This window comes from Rhodamnia argentea, chromosome 2 (genome assembly GCF_020921035.1).
Source record: "Rhodamnia argentea isolate NSW1041297 chromosome 2, ASM2092103v1, whole genome shotgun sequence".
NCBI classification, from domain to species: domain Eukaryota; kingdom Viridiplantae; phylum Streptophyta; class Magnoliopsida; order Myrtales; family Myrtaceae; genus Rhodamnia; species Rhodamnia argentea.
The window spans coordinates 29,389,550-29,408,789 of NC_063151.1; the positions used below are offsets into that span (position 1 = coordinate 29,389,550).

Here is a 19,240-nt window from a genome sequence, read left to right on the forward strand (position 1 = left end):
GGGTGGTTGTTATTCAATCTCAATTACAACTTTGATGGTAAGGCCTTCAATTAAAGAGAAGGATTCTATGTCAATGCCATCGCACTTCCCTTATTTTCTTTGAGAAATGAAGAGAAGAAAGACCCGCAGTACACCCTCTGCAAGCACCTATTCATTAAGCCAGCCGAAAGTATTCTGTTGAGAGTACGGCCGACGAGGACCAGTAGCAAAGCCAAAAGAATCGCCTCCATGTCCAGGTTGCGGCCCCCTGTTAAGATCAAGATACCCGTTTCCACGAATCACGGGTGCCTCGGGCCTCACATTGTTCATTCTCATTGGATTCAGCTCATCCAAACGGGGAGCATATCGTTGCATCGCAGACATGTCCATTCGCTGGGATGATTCGGCGATGGAACCCAGGAGTCCATAGGTAGATGTCAAGGCCCCTGGCTGGCTGTACCTGGGATCATGACCTGCCATGTAATTTCTTTGAGACACATTTGGATCTTGCTGACCATAAAGTCGGACCTGTGAAAGCCTCTCCAGGTCCCTCCAACATCTCTCTTCAGGTTCAGAAACATTGGGTCTGTAGTTATCAGTGTCCCTCATACGAGCCGTATGCAGACCCTCCAAGTTCTGAGCCCCAGAATTGGTAAGAGGACCACCACCACTTGACCATCTCTGAGTTGAATAATATCTGTTGTTGTTCAGTCCATACATCCTGTTGGCATCATCAGAGAGAGTGGATCCTCGCGAACCATAAAAGTCCTCAGCATGTGACATAGACATGCGTGGGTCAGCTTGTTGATAATTCATGCCACTGACATCATTCTCAAAGGGAACTCCATGTGATATTGAGGATCGGTCATTGACTGACGACTTGGGTGAGGGACGACGAGAGGTTACCTTTGCTGGCGGCTCCTCATCAATTTCTCTTCCACTTGTTCCTCTACCACTTGCCTTTTCCCTAGAGGACCGATCATTGAACGAAGACTCCACATTCGTCAAATCCTTCTCATCAATTTCTCTTCCACTTGTTCGGCTACCATTGGTCTTTTGCTTAGAGGACCGATTGTAGAATGCCAACTTACCATCTGTCAACTTAGGCGAGGGATGATGAGGTGTTTCCTTGGCAGGTGACTTCCCATGAATTTCTCTTCCACTTGTTCCTATACCAATGGCCTTACCCTTAGAAGTCCCAGTAGACTGGCTCTCCCAGCTTTCTCTCCCACTGTCATTTCGAGAAAAACGCCCTTTTTGACCTTCAGCCATATTGACTCTGTCTTTGGTTTCTTCAGGCCTACCCATTGGCATGGAGGTATCACTTGTAAGTGACAAACTCCGGTCATCGTTCAGATAATGAAGATCCAGTGATCCATTGCAGTCCTCATTTGACCATGGAAGCCTACTCTTCGTGGGCAAGTGACCCTGCTTTTGGGCTATGGTCCTGTGTTTTGCAGTCCAATCTCGACGGCTCCATAGATACAGCAAAGGTGGCCTATTGTTCCACTGTTCAATTTGTTTATCCTTCACATCCACAGAACCTGGCAAATAAAATGACTGAAAACGAAAATGTTACAGTTAATCCATCAGATGCAAACATAAAATTGGAAGGATGAACAGGACGTCCCATTTTACCTTTCCAGACAAGAATCGATCGTCTTCCCACACCAGATCATACCGAAACTTTTTCTCATCTAATCTGCAATGCACCACTAGATTTAAGTGTTTGCAAAGGAAAAGGAGAGGCTAAAAGTAAAGCAGTTACCTTTCAGTTTCTGATGGAACAATCAGCATAAGGAGCTTTGGTTTGAATTGAAGAGCTTTATCAATAAACTTGTTCGCCAATGCTCCTCTAACTCCAAAAGGAGGATTTAGCCCCATGATCTACTCAGGAAGCAACATAATATAATGATAAATCATTCAATAACGTATGGACATGTTCAGAGAGAGAGGGGGACAGGAGCAAAAGGGCCAATACACCCAACCAAAATGCGGAAAGGTAAACCAAAACTCTGCATCTTACCAATTTTGACCCATAAGGTAGCTCTTTTAGTTGGACCGTCATCCAGTCCCTTAGTTCAAACTCGAAGTTATTCTGCAATCAAAGGAAGGAGAAACTATATAAAACCAGACTTACACGAAGGCAAGTCCAGGTTCATTTACCAAGTACATTTCACAGAGACCATAGCAACACCCGCATCACCAGCAAATGCTAAGTCGACCAAGTATTCTTCTTCATGGCATTCACTGAAAACTGAATTGCTCAAAGCAAATGTAAAGCATAAAAACTGGGTCACTACAGGCCACAACCTGGAAAAACTCTAGCAGAGTCTCCCTATTTCAACCTATAGGCATCAAGAAGAATATCTAACAAATTGCAAGTTCAAAAACAAATGAGGAACATGAAAAATAAAACTATTTTCTAAACCCCAGGCAAATTGCATTTGACAGACACAGACTAAAGTTCCATGTCATCCAACTTATTGACAGTCGTGTGCAACTCAAATGTAAATGAGGCTTCACCCTCTTCAAGAAATTAACAGACAAATTATCTCCTCAAATATCCAAGGATGCAAACAGAGCAGGGAAGTTTCACACACCCACAAATGGACCCCACTGCAACCACATGCGGAGAAGGCACACACAAAATAAGTACATGGGTCACTAGTAAACATGCTCAAATTATGTTGGCATGCTCAAGTTTCTCATACAAGCTTCAAAAGCAACAGCATCCTGCAAAATTGTCATTACTCCAAATTTCAAAGCTCCAGCATAACCGAAGTGGTGAGACCAAAGTGGGAGCAATGGGGATAAAGCTGAGAAAGCAGGTAACTGTGGTTGGCTTACAACAACTTACTCATGTCCTCCTTTATGGTTCTAGACAGCCTATTCCTCCTCCATATTTCATAGTTAACAGGTTGGCTAAGCTTTCCCGCACTTCAAACCATGATCCAACAATTTCCAACCAAATTTTGGTACTAATTTCCTTTAACAAAATATTCAGTTTGTCTACTCCACACTTAAATTATAACTTCCAAAGAATTATATATCAATGCATGTAGGTAGGCTACATGAGTCCTCCTGAATCAACATGTACTGCTAAGCAGGTCATGGAGATATTTTTCACCATCAGGAAGATTCATTGCTCCTCACAAGCACGAGTACCTCAACACTTCATCCGCCTCTGTGACTTGTGTACAGGCCATACAAATGCAGCATTGCAGATGTCGACTCTGAATATGGAGAAATTCAGAGGATATCATGCGAAAGGAACCACATTGTTCCTAAGGAAATCTGGCCTAATGCATTCGAAATAGAAGTACCATGGGATTATAGGCAGGCATATGAACCAACTAGAGATTCTATCAGACAAGCCTTATTGGAGTTCTATGCAAATAACACTTCCTCAGCCTGTATAGCCACCTCAACCTCCGCAGCCCAACATCAGTCTTCTGCCCAAGACCCTTGGGGTGGACCACTTACTCAGGATCCATGAAATTAAGGTCCCCCCCTGATCTCCAGAATATATCCAGCTGGCTGCAACCGACAATTCCTCACAGGGATCAAATTCTCCTCAAAGAGAATCCGATGCCAGCACTAGCAACAAAAAGCATCTTCAGATTCTCTCAACATAGAAAGGATACAGCTTATTTTAGACCTGAAACAATGGAAATGCAAGAGGTATGCTGATGAGGACAATCCTGAAGATGTCCTCTCGTCTGTGATTTTCCAAACCCCTCATTGTGAATTATTGATGGGGTGAACTGGTTAAATGAGTATGTTCTCCACTTGCCACTCTGCAGATCTTGTGGATCAGAAAATTTCTGTGACTTGAAAGTTTTATGGTATATTCGTGCTTTCAGGAGACTAAAAGGCAGTCCCTTGTTTAAGGCCTAGGAAGGGCCATGTTTGAGGGGTAGGATATCTGTATCAAATATTCATGAGTCCATTCCATAGCCCCTTCTCTCGTATGCCAAGAACATCTGAAGCGAAGTTCTCTGGTCTAATCCTCATTAGAGCCACTCCCAACTTTTTTCTACGAATAGACTCGATTCAATCTATCACCAAATGCGCACACACTCATCAACGCATTCTTATCTCAAACATTGGGGAACGCTTTCCTTTGTGCTCCAGCTCGCATTACAAGTTCCTTTTGTGGCAACCTATATTTCTTTAAGTTCTAGCTGTTATGCCAATAATCTCAGCTCTAGCCTCTACTTCTAAATTGTTTTTCCTAAATTTTTTGGCACCTCTTTCTTTGACTACCAAGGCTCCTTAGAAGCTTCCTCCAAAACCTCTTTGACCACTCCTCAAACATAACCAGCCACAGCTTTGCAGGTGTTGTTTGTTCCGTAGCTCCTCCAAATACTGTTAGCATATCCTAGAACCATATATCATAGGATCCCAAACCTGATCTAAGCTTTTTAAACCATTAGGTAATAAAAAGAAAAAAGAAACTCGCATGAATATATCACACTTTTTTTTTTGGTCAGAATTATATCACACTCTTTGACTCTATTGTATTACAAACATATTTTCTATGTGATCATGAATGAAACTACTGCTTATTGGAACAACTTGCATGATGACTTGTACAAATGGATGCTTGAGACAGTATGATTATTTCATACTCAACTTAGTCTAACCTCAGATACTACACATAATAACTATGGCAACCCTAAATTTCCATGCCACAATCTAAGGAATTGTCTCTTCTTTACTACCCTGGAACAGGAACAAAAAAAGGCTCTACGTCCCTCAACCTCCTCCCAGTGAAACAAGTCAACAACAACTAGACACGAGCTTACCAACAATCATAACCAAAAAACCATCCTCACGAAAATTCCCAAAAAAAAAAAAACAGCCATGCTGCGTCTGCAAAGACAACTAAAACATTCTTCACACATAAAACTTAATGGAACGAGGTAGCACGTGCAAATTACCTTTGGTGGAAAAATATCATAATTTTTGTAAGAGCACTTCTTTCCGGTCTCTTCAAGCTTCTTTGCCATTAAGCGGCTAAAATCATTAGCCCCACAACAGAAGTCAACAATCTGCTAACACAGTTTTTATGAGTTAGACAAGTGACAGCAAAACTTTGTATGAACAGAGCCTTAAAAGAGGGAAAAGTGTAAGAAGCAGATTTCTTTTTTATGGGAAAGACTGGTGAAAGATTAAATATTCACACGGGGGTATGTGATGATTGTCAGATTTGTTTGAAGAGATACAAGCTCAAGCTATGCAATTCAGAATTTCAATCCCTCAGGAGGAACCTCACCAATCATATTCCCGATCACATACAGCATCATGATCTTCTACGTTAAAATTCTCAAGCATCAAGAGTGGAAACAAACTACAAAGCATTACGCTTCTTACCATGTCACCATCCCCAACATACCAATGGAGCTTGTCAACAATCTGCATCCAAGGATGTATCATTAAAATTTGCACGTCACTCATACAAACATACGGCAAAAATAGGACACAAGCTTCTTTCAAGACACGTTATTTCTTTGAAAAAAAATGCCTATCCGACGGAACAACCGACAATATTTATGCACATCATTCACCGAGCACAAATCTGTCACCAGTTCAAATAAGTCATCAACTGCTCACGTGCATTTTTTATTTGTCAATGGGAGACAGATATCTTTTAGGGACTTGTCTCATCAAAATAACTGACCGCTTCAATATTTTCTAATAGAATTTTGTTTGTTAATTTCATTAGTTAAAAAAACCTGTATAAAGATCAGATTAGATGGTAGCATATATACCTCAAATGAAGATTCAATGAAAACAAAAAGCAATCAGATGAAAGGGACCAATTAACTCATTATAACAAATAAACTAACAGAAACCTAGTGGGTGGGCTGACCAAGTGAACTTCCAAATTCGCTACTTTGTATGATTATATAAGAACCTAGCCTCTCTAAAAGGCCGAGTAAGGAAGCTAAGGAAATGAAAACATCCATCTTCTTTTCTTAATTAAGAAAACCTGACTTGCAATGAGGTATAAGGGGACAAATATAGAGTATGGAGAGAGTAGCGATAGATGAAATCCATATGTCCTACGTTTTCTTGCTTCAAGAAGATGTATTCAACAAAAATCAGGAGGATTTCCTAGAAATGGCAACAGATTTAAGTACGAGATTCCAGAATAGGTTTCTGCAAGCATAAATAGAGCAACAATTTGCAAGTTGTTGACTTCCATAGAATTTCATAGAAGTGTTACTTTGTGAATGGGCTGGCTCACATTTGGTTACTTCTATGTGGTAAGTCATATTCCTTATCAAATGAAAGGGGGTCCAAAAATCTTTAAAACTCCATAACAGAAGGTCGAAAATCAATTTATTTATCATTACTTATGTATTTCATTCTGCTGTGTAACAATTAGCCAAAATATCTTTGCTTAATTTGGGGCTTACTCTAATGAACCAATGGAATATTTAGACTTCGATATTCAATAAATTTTCCGGCATTTTTTATAAAGTAAACAAAGCACTACATCTGCAAATAAAACCAACTAAAACTGCCAATTCAAAAAAGGCTTCAGATTCATAGAACAATCACCTCTTGAAGTTTATCCACTTTTGTAAAATGTCGACCAAAGGAAGTGTAGCGCATACCATATATGAATGGTGCAAGATATACTCTAAGCTTGTCCTACAGTCAATCAAATCAGCATATGAGAGATTGTTCCATCAACAAAAATATTGATACAGGATGTAAAACATCCATAAAGCATAGCAAGGGCAACAAATCTCAAGAGCAGGCTATGTAAGTGAACTAACGTATTTTTCTTTTCACGAGTATCAGCAAAAAAATCGTGCATGAACCTCCAATGGTTATAAAGGATAAGAAACAGCTCATTACAAAAAATTCATAGACAGATAAATAAATTAAAACAAAATAAAGATGATGATCAAAACAAATAACCGATGCAATGCTAAAAATAAAGGACCAAATCGAAGGGAAAAAGTTTAATCTATGGTCTGAGTTCACATTAGGCCAACACTAGGAACAATGGTTTTGATAACTTAAAAGCCTAGTTATTCTTTCCACTTAAGAGAAAAAAAAAAAATGAGTGCCACCACAAAGTATTGTTTCAATCAAGCAGCAGTGCAAATTAAACCAGACATTAGAGGGAGAGGGGAAGAGAGAGAGACCACATCTCGAAGCGAAAATAGCCTCAAATTCTAGTACAAAAAATAGAATGTGAAGGTGCTGAACCTTCCACTTAAATATCTGGGTTAGAACTTCTGGGTCACAGACAGCTTTTGCGTCTTCATTGCTGTCTCCTTGCTCTAGCCTCTGCAAAGCTGCTCTAAGAGCCTGCACATGCAATCTTTCAATTAAAGTATCCTTATTGACGCATTGAGTAAGTGCATAAGTATATACCTGAACTGAACCCTCCACTTTCCCAATAGTAATTGTCTTATCAACAGTTGACTTCAGATATTGTGCATGAGTAGATGGCACATTCTGCTTTCTCACAACATCTGCCATACTTACTGAAGATGCGGCCTCTTTCACTAGATTCAAAAGCCTGCTTATCGTGGAAACATGTAGTTGGAGAATTAAATAGAATGGAACACATCATACAGATGCGCATTTGCTGATCATTAAATACCAACTAAGATAACATACGAGAACATATCACCTTCTCTCAGTATCAGCATCTAGTGGATGAAGTGAGTCATCTGACTTCGTGGAAGCAAGCTCCACTGCTCTTCTCTCTTCACTATCTGGTCCAACTGGTTCTCCTGTTTTTGTTTGCTCAGACGCCTCTGTCGTGAAGGAATATAACCTTTCACCCAAAGAAGTGTGCTCCCTCATGGTAAAAGATGTGCTGGGCTCCAAAGGCCTGGACTTGGCAGTATCCTTGTGAAATTTCTTGGACGCATCAGTCACTTTGACTTTCTTGGCTATCTCTTGTCCAGATGATACCCTTACTTTTTTGTCTTTTTCACCTTCTTTCTTTGTGAAAGGAGATTTCCCCTTTCCAAGCGACTGATTTTCTGAAGCTCTTTTCGAGGAGTCCTCTGAGGCAACACGTTTCTTCTTTAAACCTTTCCCTCCAGTAGAGAGTGATCCCAATACTGGTCTTTTTCTTTTCTCCCCAACGGCAGCCCTATTTGCTCGAATAGTAGTACTGGGAAACTTTATGTGGTTTCGAACTGGAGTCCCAATCTCTTCATCAATATCATGCTTTCTGGCAAAGTTAAAGACGGCTGTTTAGCAGATGATGGCAAATGCTTGAGAGTAAAAGGCTGAAGTAGAAGCTCAGCTACAGAAGGAGTACTCACAAACAATAAATTAATACGCGATTGGGTAATAATCCCTCCCATGCCCTTGTTATTGCATCTTCATCTTCATCTTCATCATCATCTTCGAAAACAATTTCCCTTGACACAAGCATATGAAGCATTATAAATCAATTACAACGAGACTAAAGCAGTAATAATCTAAAAGTTCAGCAGAACATACTTTGGCAAGCATTTTCTATGGTAAGACTTGGGGCATCGTCTGCATACAGCAAATTGCAGATCAAGTTCCTTCTTGTTTTCTATTTGATTGCAAACACAACATTTATGCATAGGACAAGTGAAACTTTCTCCTGCGACAATCCTCAGCTTAAGATCTTCTGCAGCAACTTCATCTCTGCGATGGACCAATTTTGCTACACAGTGGGGATGGTAGAAGAGGCCACAAGTAGCAGAAACACATTGGAAGACCTAAAAGGAAATTAGTGTGAGAAAACATATCCATATAACTAAGCTATAGAACAACCACAATTGACATTTAACAGCTCTTGAATAGAATTCTAGAAGCCTCAAGTAAAGTAACAGGCCATCCATGTCAAACCCATAGAACTGGATGATTATCATATTTTTGGTGTTAAATTTGCAAGGAGGGAGGAGGAGGAATGAGGGAGCTCATCTCAGTCACAAGTCAAGAGTACGTTCAAGGGATAGACCAGGCAAATCATGAGCCAAACAATCCAACCTTAAATTCTCTCTTTAAAGACATTGAAAATTCTTTTTCCCTCATAAGAAAGAGAAACTTGATTAGGCCGTGTATTGAAAGACTTCTCCAGTTCAAGATAACAATTGTTGGACTTGCTTCACAGTGTTAGCTCAGATTATGCCAAACGTATGGTCTGGGGCACAGGCATGGCTGACTTTTACTAAGTAACTCGATTCTACGGACAAGTATGAACAAAAGAAGTTTCCACCTAAACCAAACTTAGAAAAAAACATATGAAGTTCAGTATCCCGTGCAAGCTTCACAAGATTTAGTATAACTTTCATAGCAACAAAAAACTCGAGCAGGATTTAACGCCTTCAACATTAAGATCAGATTAAGCAGTAACATATGAAGCCAGACAATTGCTCATTTCCTACTGCCTCGTACATCAGCACCAGAAGACTTATCAGAGGAGCCCAACTTGCCACATGCGAAGCACTGGTGCAGGTTGTGTATGCAATTTTCGCAGTTAAAAGTCTGCATTGCCTGTCAACGTGATGACAAAAGTATAATTAGAAACCAGAAAAAAGGGTGGTAGAAAAAAAGAAACCAAATCACAAAGAGAACCAACTTCTAAACAGAAAAAAAAAAATTTCAAATATCATCTTACATCAACTTCATGCTGTGAATATCCAAGAGAATCGCAAAGAGATTCTTCACCAGCTTCTTTAGTAGCATGAAATGACCTCATACATTTCCCGTCACAGCTGTATTGCTAACAAACTGTCAGATATTATTGAATTGAAAAATCATACCAAATTAAAGTAAAAGGTGCAATAAGAACATATAATTTATGGAGAAGATTAGGGCCAGAGAAGAGAATTTCCATCAAAGCGGGTAGACGGTAGACCAAGTTGAATTTTTTGAGTCTACGCTAATGTTTTTAAAACCAGAAGCAAGACCGTATAAGGGGAGCGCTTAGCTGGTGAACAGGTATTTTAAAAGAATAATTATACGTAACCACCCGACTAAATGCAGCCCATTTTGTCAACACATGAAGTTGTTCACATAAGAGTCTGGGTTCTATTTCCAAGCTTGCCGAGCTTGGGAATTTTAATTTTAGCTGAGAGGTATAAAATACATACAAGTGGCAAAAGCTTATGTGCCAATCCTAGAGGGAGCGGGCACATCTCTCTCCCTAAAAAACGTTAACTAACTTCCGAAAGCCAAGCCTGGTCAGAACCAAATTGACTGGTTTACCAGGTCAAATCCAACTGTGTCAGAGTTGTTAAAGCGAGTTGAATATCAAAACCAACTACACTCATGGCTGATTCCCAGTTACCATAGCCACTACAAGGAATATATTCATAGGGAGATAGGGTGTTTCTCTCGTAGGAATTGAAACGATGCTATAGCACCAGAACAATCAAAAGACTGTATCAGGAATAAACTAGAAGATTGGGATCACTAAAAGAAAAACTGTAATTTTGGTCCAAATATTTTGGATGTTCTTTATTTTGGTCCCTCTACCTTCACTTTCCCATTGTAGTATTTTTTTTTTTGTCAAACCTACTGTAGTACCTAAACGAGTACTTTAAGACCATTTTGGCCCCTCAATAGAACCCAAAACAGTGCATTTTAATGCCATCAGGGGGACAAAAATAGTAGCAGAATATTCATTCAGGAACTAAAATGAGAACAGGGACCAGAATGAAGAATGCCACAAAGATTGGAACCAAAAGAATTCTAATCACTAAATTTCTAGAAATTAACAGATCAGAAAAGTATATATCGGGAACAAGAAAACTGAAGGAGGAAGACACGTACCATAAAAGGTCACCCCCGTTATCGCATAGCGCACAAACAGAATCAAAACAATCGTCCTCCTCGGCAGTCCCATCTTCAACATCTTCAGTATCATCCACAATAAAACTAGGCATTGCAACATTCTAAAAGATCCAAAGAAAAACTTCCTCAGAGAAAAAAATAAAAAGAAAATGGCAGAAATTACGGAGAAAAGATAACAAGACAAAGGAAAAGCACAGGAACTAACCTCACCAGATTTACTCCTCTTCCGGGGCTTCTCTTCCATTAATTTGCTCAAAACCTGCATGAATTTTGTTTCCAGCAATTAATGGATGTCCAAATGAACAATGGCAATCTGACCCCCAAAAAGTCATCAACTAGATAGACTTTACCCAATGTATATCTTTTCAGTCTGTTAATTTCTATAAATGAACTCCCAAATGAACAATGGCAATTTGGCCCCAAAAACAATCGCAACAAGAGAGCTTTATATGTATTTTTTCTGTTTGTTAATTACTATAAATGAAGTGATTGGCATACTACACTTTTGGTTCCAATACTTTAGGGCTTTCTTTTTCTGGTCCTGTTCTCATTTTAGACCTTGAATGAGTATTTTCACTCCTATTTGCGTCCCTCTGATGGCATCCCAACGTACTGTTTTGGTTCCTATACAGGGTTGAAAATGGTCTTAAGGTACACATTGAAGGGTTAAAATGGCGAAAGTGAAAGTACAGGGACCAAAATGAAACGCCAGAAGTACTTGGACTGAAATTATAGTTTTCTCACAGTGATACTAGCGTTTTAAGGTCCAGTTTATTACCGAGAGAGTCTTTCAGTCGTTTTGGTGCTATTGTATCCTTTTAGTTCCTACTAGAGCAACACCCTCTCTCCCTATGAGCGTGTTCCTTATAGTGGCAATGTTGACCCCAAACATATAAACAACAAGGTAGTCATTTCCTATAAAAGTGAAAATATGCGTGCACATGCATACATGTACAAATCAATTCTACATGCATTTATGTTTGTGTAATACCTTCTTCAACAAATCAATCCACCAAAGGCATCTCATACAAAATTAATTCCACTGATTGCAACAGGCCCATTTAAAAGCAGCCCAGTCAACAGCATATTTTGAAAAAGGCTCCAACTTTGCACAATTCAATTCATAAACTTAAAAAATCCTCACGTTCCTAACAAGACATAATTACCACATGGCAGAAAAAGAAGGAAGATCCAAGATTTTTTCATGAATTTGAACCTAAAATTCTATTTCTGTAAGCAAACATCTCTTTCACATTCTTTGGCAAAACAAAGATGATTCCCACTTTCTTGAACAGGCAAACCCAGGTTACTGATGCGTGCAACACCAACCAATGAAGATGAATGTATGAAGCCTCATCTAATCATTTGTCAGAAACTTAACATGAATGGAAATCCAAGCAAAGAAAACAAACTTTTCTGAAGCAGCTTTAACCCTTTGCAAACAATTCTGACAGAAAAGTAGTAAAACAAAAAACAAGGCCGCTTATATCTTATAGCACTGGAGTTATAGACAGTAGTCAAAAGTTTCCTGCCATTGAGAGCTTCGCTAAACTAGTCCAGCATTGACAGTCAATCAACTTCAGATCAGTGCTCAACGCTAACTGGGATGTGCTCCAACTTGATCAACTTCAAGTCTATACTCAACTTTAGTTGCAATGAACTTATAACCTAATGAAAGAATCACAAGCAATTCAACACCAGTCTGTGCGTTGACGATTGCTTCATGATAGAGGAGTCATATGAATGCCTAAGCAACAACTCAAACATTTCTCATCATTGACACAAGCTCATTTACCACGCCAGGCACGCACAAAATCATTAACACAAATGATGCTCCAGAATTCTGGTCTCGGTTAAACTTTTCGTCACTGGAACTATGACAAGACAATTTGAAATAGACAAACAATCTAAAACTTCTCCATAGTGACTACATGTGAATGGCCATAATAGCATCACAAGAACGGGGTCATGAATGTAAAAGAAATGACAGGAACAAGAAGAACCTTGGATTTCGCCAATACATCATCCCTCCCTATAGCCTCTTTAATTAACACCACATGGTCCTGCAAATCCTTCGCAGAAGGCCGGACCTCATAGAACCTATAAGCCAGGTTAAGAACAGGCAAAATCAGACATGCGTCATAACGCGTGAACATGTCAAGTGCTCCCACTGATAAGAGGGTACCCCAAGGTTTTAGCCAAGTGCTCCCACAGCGCTTCTCGGGAAGCGTCCGGGTGATTCTTGGCGTAGTGCAGGCAGTGCAACGTGATCAACACGGTCCTGATCGTATCCTGAAAGCTCCTCCTCGGCTTATCGAGCTTGAAACAGATGTTGTCCTTGGAGAGCACCGACACCTCAGGCCTCGAGCGGCCGAGATCAAACCTCCAAGACTTGACCTCTCTGTAAATCTTCCTGAGGCCGTTATCGGCGGTCCCGTGCAAGAAGATGGTCTCCGCCGCATCGTCCTCGCCGCCCTCCCCGTCGCCCCACCTCACCGGCAGGACGGAGAACGAGACGGGCTCGTCGTCGTGGTCCTCGAAGTAGTAGGTCGAGACGGTTTCCGGCAAGGTCTCGGCCTCGTCGTCGGAAGACGCCATGTCGCCTGACCCGAATTCGACTGATTCTAGGATTACAGTTCGAAGAGAGGAATCGCTAAGAAGAGGCAGGCAATTCGGGAAGCAATTACTTGGTGACGGCGTAAAGCGAAAAGACCTAGATTTTGCCGATGACGCAGGAGTTACTCTTGGCGCACGCGTTAGAATTCTCCAACTGTTTATTTAATTAATACACCGCCAATATTTCTCCCCCGAACTGCACGGACGGGTTTATGCTTACATGGGTTGGCCCGAGACCCGAATTGGGCCCGACTCATCGGGTTGAAAATGGGTCCAGGCCTGAAGCCTTGGTGCTGGCTCGGTTTTCGGGGCTCTAAAGGCCTAAATAGCCAGGAAGACCCGAACGATGGACCCACACATGTTTTAGGAAAATAAGAATTTGCATAAACTCTAGGTAAAACCTACGTCTTATAACTCTGGTTAATGTTTCTTGGTTAGAAACAATATAAATTCACCCACGGCAGATCTTCCAACCCAAAAAAAATATATATATATATTTCACGGCAGATCTAATTCTTGTTTTGTAGTATGAATTGTTAAACAAATTTCAAGACATTCTCACCACGGCGATAAAGCCGCCTTAATACTTGGTTCTATAAAAACGCCCGCTTGATTAGAACAAAAAGTCGCATTTATTAATAATCCCAGGGATCGCCTTAAACAAGCGCCAAAAGCGGTGAATGTTTTGTAATAACGAAAGGACGGTTGGAGCCTGTGTCCTCGGCTGATTTTTACACGTGAAGGCCATTAGAAGATGCTATTTCTCATGAGCCGGCCATGTGAAGTCACGTGACTGCCTTAATACCCGTGACCATCGCTTGTTTATTCGGTCCATGTTTCCTCATACAGAAAAATTCATGCACAAATCACAAGCTATGTTTAAGTTCCAACAACCGAAACACCAAAAATAAGTAGAGAAAGAAAAGTGATTAACAGGCGCTAGTTCACTATAAATACACGATTGGCAAGAAATCAAAGCTTAAGCCTATGATTTACCCATAAGTCATTGAGTTTTAGGAGCCGGATGGGGAAATCTAGCAGAAAGAGGTTGATGCTAGGGTTCGTATTGGTGCTGCTCGTAGCCATGGTGGGAGGAGCCAAGGCCATGACTGTATGCAAGATCCGGACCGACCAACTAGCCTCATGCCTCCCGGCTGTCACAGGCGACCACCCCACTCCGCCAACCAAGCAATGTTGTAAGGTAATTTCCAAAGCGGACATGCGGTGCCTTTGCCTCTATAGGTCCGCGCTCCAAAACTTCGGGATAAATCCCGTGAACGCCATGGCATTGCCCAAGAAATGCGGACTCAAAGCACCTCCGAAGTGCCCCGGCAACTAAACCAAACCAAGCGGCTGTGTATGACATGCTTCATGCTCATGTGGCACATCTAGTGCCTCTAAATCCATTGCTTCTCTTTTGTTACAACTAATAAATATGGACATAAAGTCTAGAGAATCAGTAAGATGAAACTTATCGCTAAATCTCTATTGATTTTGTTATGCATTTTAAGTTTGTTTTGTTTTGAATAACCAAATCTTCGAAGATCTCCGATGTTGCACGGTGTTGAGTGCTGGGCCATTTTGTTTGGTTTTCTTATCTTTTCTCGCTTTTCCGATCCGTGACATTCTCTCTGTATTCGGAAAATAATATTAGTGAGAAAAAAAAAACATCGTCTTATTGTTTCTCTATCTCCAAATAAATATATATATCTCCAAAACCTCGTTACTAATATAGGGCCAGGACATGCTTATTGGACCCAAATTGTATGGGCCGACCACGTTCGTGATGAATCATGATTGGTTTCTGCAGTCATGAGCGGGTCATGTCAGACCTAATGTCCAAAACAGGACAGGCAACTGACCTTTGCTGTGGTGGCTGACAAGGCTGGCCTGGTCTTTTGAGAGATTTCCATATGTTCCTGACCACGCGATCTCTATCGGAGTAAATTACTACATAGAAGTGTCGACGCTTTATGGAAAAAAAATTTACGGGGTTTCGCATGGTAGGTCCACGTGGATCCCACAAAGTCGACGTTTACGATGAATTTGGGTCCGGGATAGAAATCGCCGGTCCTAGCACGAAATATGAGTCTAATTATGCATCATTTTAATGGCACCTACCGTCATTGAATATGGTATTAACTCAATTCAGTTCCTATTTGGAGAAAACTGTTTCCAGCTCCTCTCAACATAAATCTTTCTGCAATTACAATGGGACTTTTTTTTTTTGTAATGAAGACGATTACAAGGACATTTCAAGTATTGAGAAGGTGAGTTGTAAGTTTGCAGGGTGGTTTTAGTTTTATTTTTTTTTTTGGGTGGGGGGGCTCATGGTACAAGAACTCTCACAACTTTCTTTTCACATTTCAAGTAAGTTTATCCGGCCAACTTTATCCGAAAATCACTAAAGTAGGCCGACAATCCTATGTAAAACGATCGATGTTATAGTGGATAATTTTTAATAATTATATTGATATGTTTTCCAAAAAAAATTTATTAATATTTCATTTTTTTTCGTTCTTTATTTTTATTTTTCCCTTTTTCGCTCCGCCATGCCTCATTGATGGCCGGTCGAGGGATGCCCTCGCCAAATCGGACTAGGGAAGCCCTTCTCCCGATTGGCAAGGACGGGCCTCGCCTGAGTTCGGCGACCTCTGCTAGCCATGGATGAGCCAAAGTGGTGGCCGGTGGAGGGAAAAAGTAATAAGTGTAGAAGGAAAACGAAAAATTTAAAAAAATGGTATAAATATAAAAATATTATCAAAAAAATATTCACGTCGGCGTCGGCCATGCTATAGGGGATAGTTGGCGTTCATGTTGGCGATTTTAAATCAAAATTGATCGGATTGATTCAATTGAACTCGATTGATAAAATTAAAAAGGTTTATGACTAGATCAACAAAAATACAATAGACTTAGAACTTTTTAGATAATTTTCCCTGTGTTCGTTTGGTTTTTGTAGAGATAGCTAGAGTCTAACACATCAATTATTTGTGCTATGTCTTTATAGTCTACGTAGGTAATAGCATTGAAATGCTAGGCATTAGAGTGATTTAGTGATCAAAGAAAGGATATGCATACATGTGTTAGGCTTGCCATGTCTAGGTAATTCTCCACGAAAGCGTAAAAAATTTCGCGTGTTTCGCCATTGACTTTCTGACTCTCGACTATCAAATCCATAAAATTGATGGAGTATCATGGACATAAGATTAGCATTTTTTTTTTTTTACTGTTCTATCTCTAAGTTTCATCTGTCTGACTTTCACTCTATCCAAGAGTCAAAGCCGCACCTTTGATTTTTACCAATAGGGTCACATGCAAGTTTACATCTCCTTGCAGGAGGTTTTCCTAGATTCTTGAACTACCTACCTAAAATAACCTCAAACTCATGGATTTTTCTCGTTGGTCCTGGATTCTGAAATGTTCATTTACTTACCCCACCGTGCATATTCGATTGGCGATATTATCAAAGGCGAATATAGGAGAGCATATACCTTCGTCTTGCCCGCGTTTTGCCAAGTCGTGAAAGGTCCCCGTTAGCTTTTCATCGATTTTTCCAATGAAAAAAGTTTATGCCGGATGCAATTATTGGAGCACGCGTTTGAGAATATGTTTGCACTGTCCAGTGATGTCAAAGGCCGCGTCGGATGGGATCGCCATCTACATCTTAGAAGAAGTGGAAACTTTTCCTTCCTCTTAAATTCTTTCTTTTCATCCGCTTCTTGGTATTCTAAGTGCTTGAAACTAAAATCCGTTTGGTAAAAATATTGCGGGAATTTATTTAAAAGATTCTACTTTTGTTTTTTGGATTTGAAAGAAATAATACTTTTCGATTTTAATTAAGAAATTATAACGTTTTTTTTTTATTAGTTGGCCTCTTTTTTCGCTTCTGGAAGAAATAGTAACCCAATTTTTGTCGCAGGAGACCCCACAGGAGCATTTTTGGGTCCCACTAAAGAAGCACTCATTCTCAAGTTAGCATATAATTAAGGAATTCGGAATATTAAAAGATAAAGAATTAGAGCGCTACACAAGTTATTTCGAAATAATTATCAAAAAAGTCTTAAATCGGCAAATCGTCGAAATATTTGTGGCTAAATTGATTAAATTAAAAGATTTAAAAATGAACCGATAATCAATACTATAGATTTGAGACTTATTTATATAATTATTCCGTTCATAACCTCAAGATTTTTTTATTTTTTTTTCGGATAGATGCAGCGGATAGGAAACAAACAACTAAAGGAAACTAAAAGGATTACGCCCTTGAAATGCGAAGTACTGCATCACACCGAGATAGTGGATTGATCGTACCCATGTTTGTGCTGCGGGTCTGCGGTCTCATCATTGTTTCCACAAACGAGAAAGCCACCAGATGCAGTTACCTGCAAATTTACGTAGAAATACCGGTTTAAATCCGAGGTGTGCTCGCCGCTAATGTTAATTCAAGATTCGGTGATTGAACGTCGTTTGTACTACGATACTTCGACAGATCCTTCCTTGTGGAATGGGAGAATCTCTATACGGCATATCAAGTTAATTTACTTTCCAGATTTACTTATTTTAATTGCTTTGTGGGATTTTCATAATCAAGTTATGCACCTTTTTTCATATGAAATGAAGATTTTTGTTTCAAAAAAAAAAAAAAAATCCGAGTCCACTTGTCCAGACGATCATCGATTGCTATCGATTTGATTAATAAAAAATAATTCCCGCCCCAACTTTTTTTCTTTACACAAATTAGAAAAAAGATAGGTAATATGTCTTCATTTTATAGTGTAACGTATGGTTGTGTATAGAAATAATTTGGTAATTAAGTCTCCAATAAGTAACAAGGACTACAACCATATGATATAGGAATATTCTGGAATGCTACTTCTACCGACGGGAGAACCAGAAAAAATTAAGCGCGCACATGTTAATATGATTTGATTCCTGGGAGCTATTTTTGGCCAAAAATTGACATTTTTGTTTTTGTTTCCTAAACGAGCTTATGAGTAGAGAAATGTATTTGATAACGACACAAAATTTTTATGTCCTCGAAATAGAAATTTGTTTGATAGTAGCATAAAAGTTCTACGATTGTCAACCGCCCGGCGATCGGAAATCGGCAGCCGGCGGATCGGAGATCGGTGGACGGCGACATGGACGCGAGAGAGAGGGAGACCGTGTGCAAGATAGAGGGAGTGGGTGATGAGAATAATTTTTATTTTCGTTTCTATTTTAGAAATAGAAAAGTGAAAAAAATTTACTTCTCAATTATGTTTCAAATCACTCAAAAAAAATTTCTGTTTCAAATCTATTTCTAGACTAAAAATTTATCCCAAAAATAGAAAAATGAAATTGTTTTACCAAACAAATTTATATTTCAAACCTGCTTTTGGGAACGGAAAAATAGAAAAACAAATAAACACAATGGTTATCATTCGCGTCCTAAGGCTCCGTTTGTTTTGCTAAAAATAAGTGATGTGGAACATATTTTCATAAAAATGATCGCATGTACCATTTGAAATAATCATTTTCATTTAGTGTCTAAACATTTGCGCGAACGATGAGAAATATTTTTTGGTCATTCAATTTTTTAAGTGATGTATTATTTTTCGCGAAATAAACGGAGCCTATTCAAATGAATTTATTACTGCAAGTCTGCAAGTTGAGTTGTGATATGAAGTTGTTGGGGATGCTTATACGCTTCAGTTGCCCTTCACGAACGCAAACTTTCATTGTGATTGCAGCGTCCATCCATGAGAGTTATTCGCAACCGAGTCAAATGCTGCCGTGCCTACGAAATCAGGCCTTTGATAGAAGCTGTTGGGCTACAAGCCAG

General features: G+C 39.7%; 1 protein-coding gene across 3 annotated transcripts in view; it reads right to left on the minus strand.

Moving 5' to 3' along the window:
- Nucleotides 1-19,240, minus strand: part of LOC115734147 (protein ENHANCED DOWNY MILDEW 2-like) — a 22,630-nt gene continuing 3,390 nt past the window's right edge. Inside the window, exons 1-18 of one of the 3 annotated variants that reach the window (XM_030664762.2) lie at nucleotides 12,983-13,534; nucleotides 12,801-12,897; nucleotides 11,003-11,056; nucleotides 10,777-10,898; nucleotides 9,620-9,716; nucleotides 9,397-9,495; nucleotides 8,470-8,717; nucleotides 8,289-8,387; nucleotides 7,643-8,194; nucleotides 7,381-7,528; nucleotides 7,213-7,314; nucleotides 6,553-6,645; nucleotides 5,359-5,400; nucleotides 4,926-5,036; nucleotides 2,006-2,077; nucleotides 1,748-1,866; nucleotides 1,618-1,681; nucleotides 1-1,539 (exon numbers count right to left, since the gene is read on the minus strand). In XM_030664762.2, the coding sequence (XP_030520622.2) occupies nucleotides 148-1,539; nucleotides 1,618-1,681; nucleotides 1,748-1,866; nucleotides 2,006-2,077; nucleotides 4,926-5,036; nucleotides 5,359-5,400; nucleotides 6,553-6,645; nucleotides 7,213-7,314; nucleotides 7,381-7,528; nucleotides 7,643-8,194; nucleotides 8,289-8,387; nucleotides 8,470-8,717; nucleotides 9,397-9,495; nucleotides 9,620-9,716; nucleotides 10,777-10,898; nucleotides 11,003-11,056; nucleotides 12,801-12,897; nucleotides 12,983-13,395 (3,924 nt within the window). In that variant the 5' untranslated portion in view covers nucleotides 13,396-13,534 and the 3' untranslated portion in view covers nucleotides 1-147. Of the gene's footprint in view, nucleotides 1,540-1,617; nucleotides 1,682-1,747; nucleotides 1,867-2,005; nucleotides 2,078-4,925; nucleotides 5,037-5,358; nucleotides 5,401-6,552; nucleotides 6,646-7,212; nucleotides 7,529-7,642; nucleotides 8,195-8,288; nucleotides 8,388-8,469; nucleotides 8,718-9,396; nucleotides 9,496-9,619; nucleotides 9,717-10,776; nucleotides 10,899-11,002; nucleotides 11,057-12,800; nucleotides 12,962-12,982; nucleotides 13,535-19,240 lie in introns of those variants that run through there. The other 2 variants (XM_030664753.2, XM_048273932.1) reach the window with 2 other exon arrangements.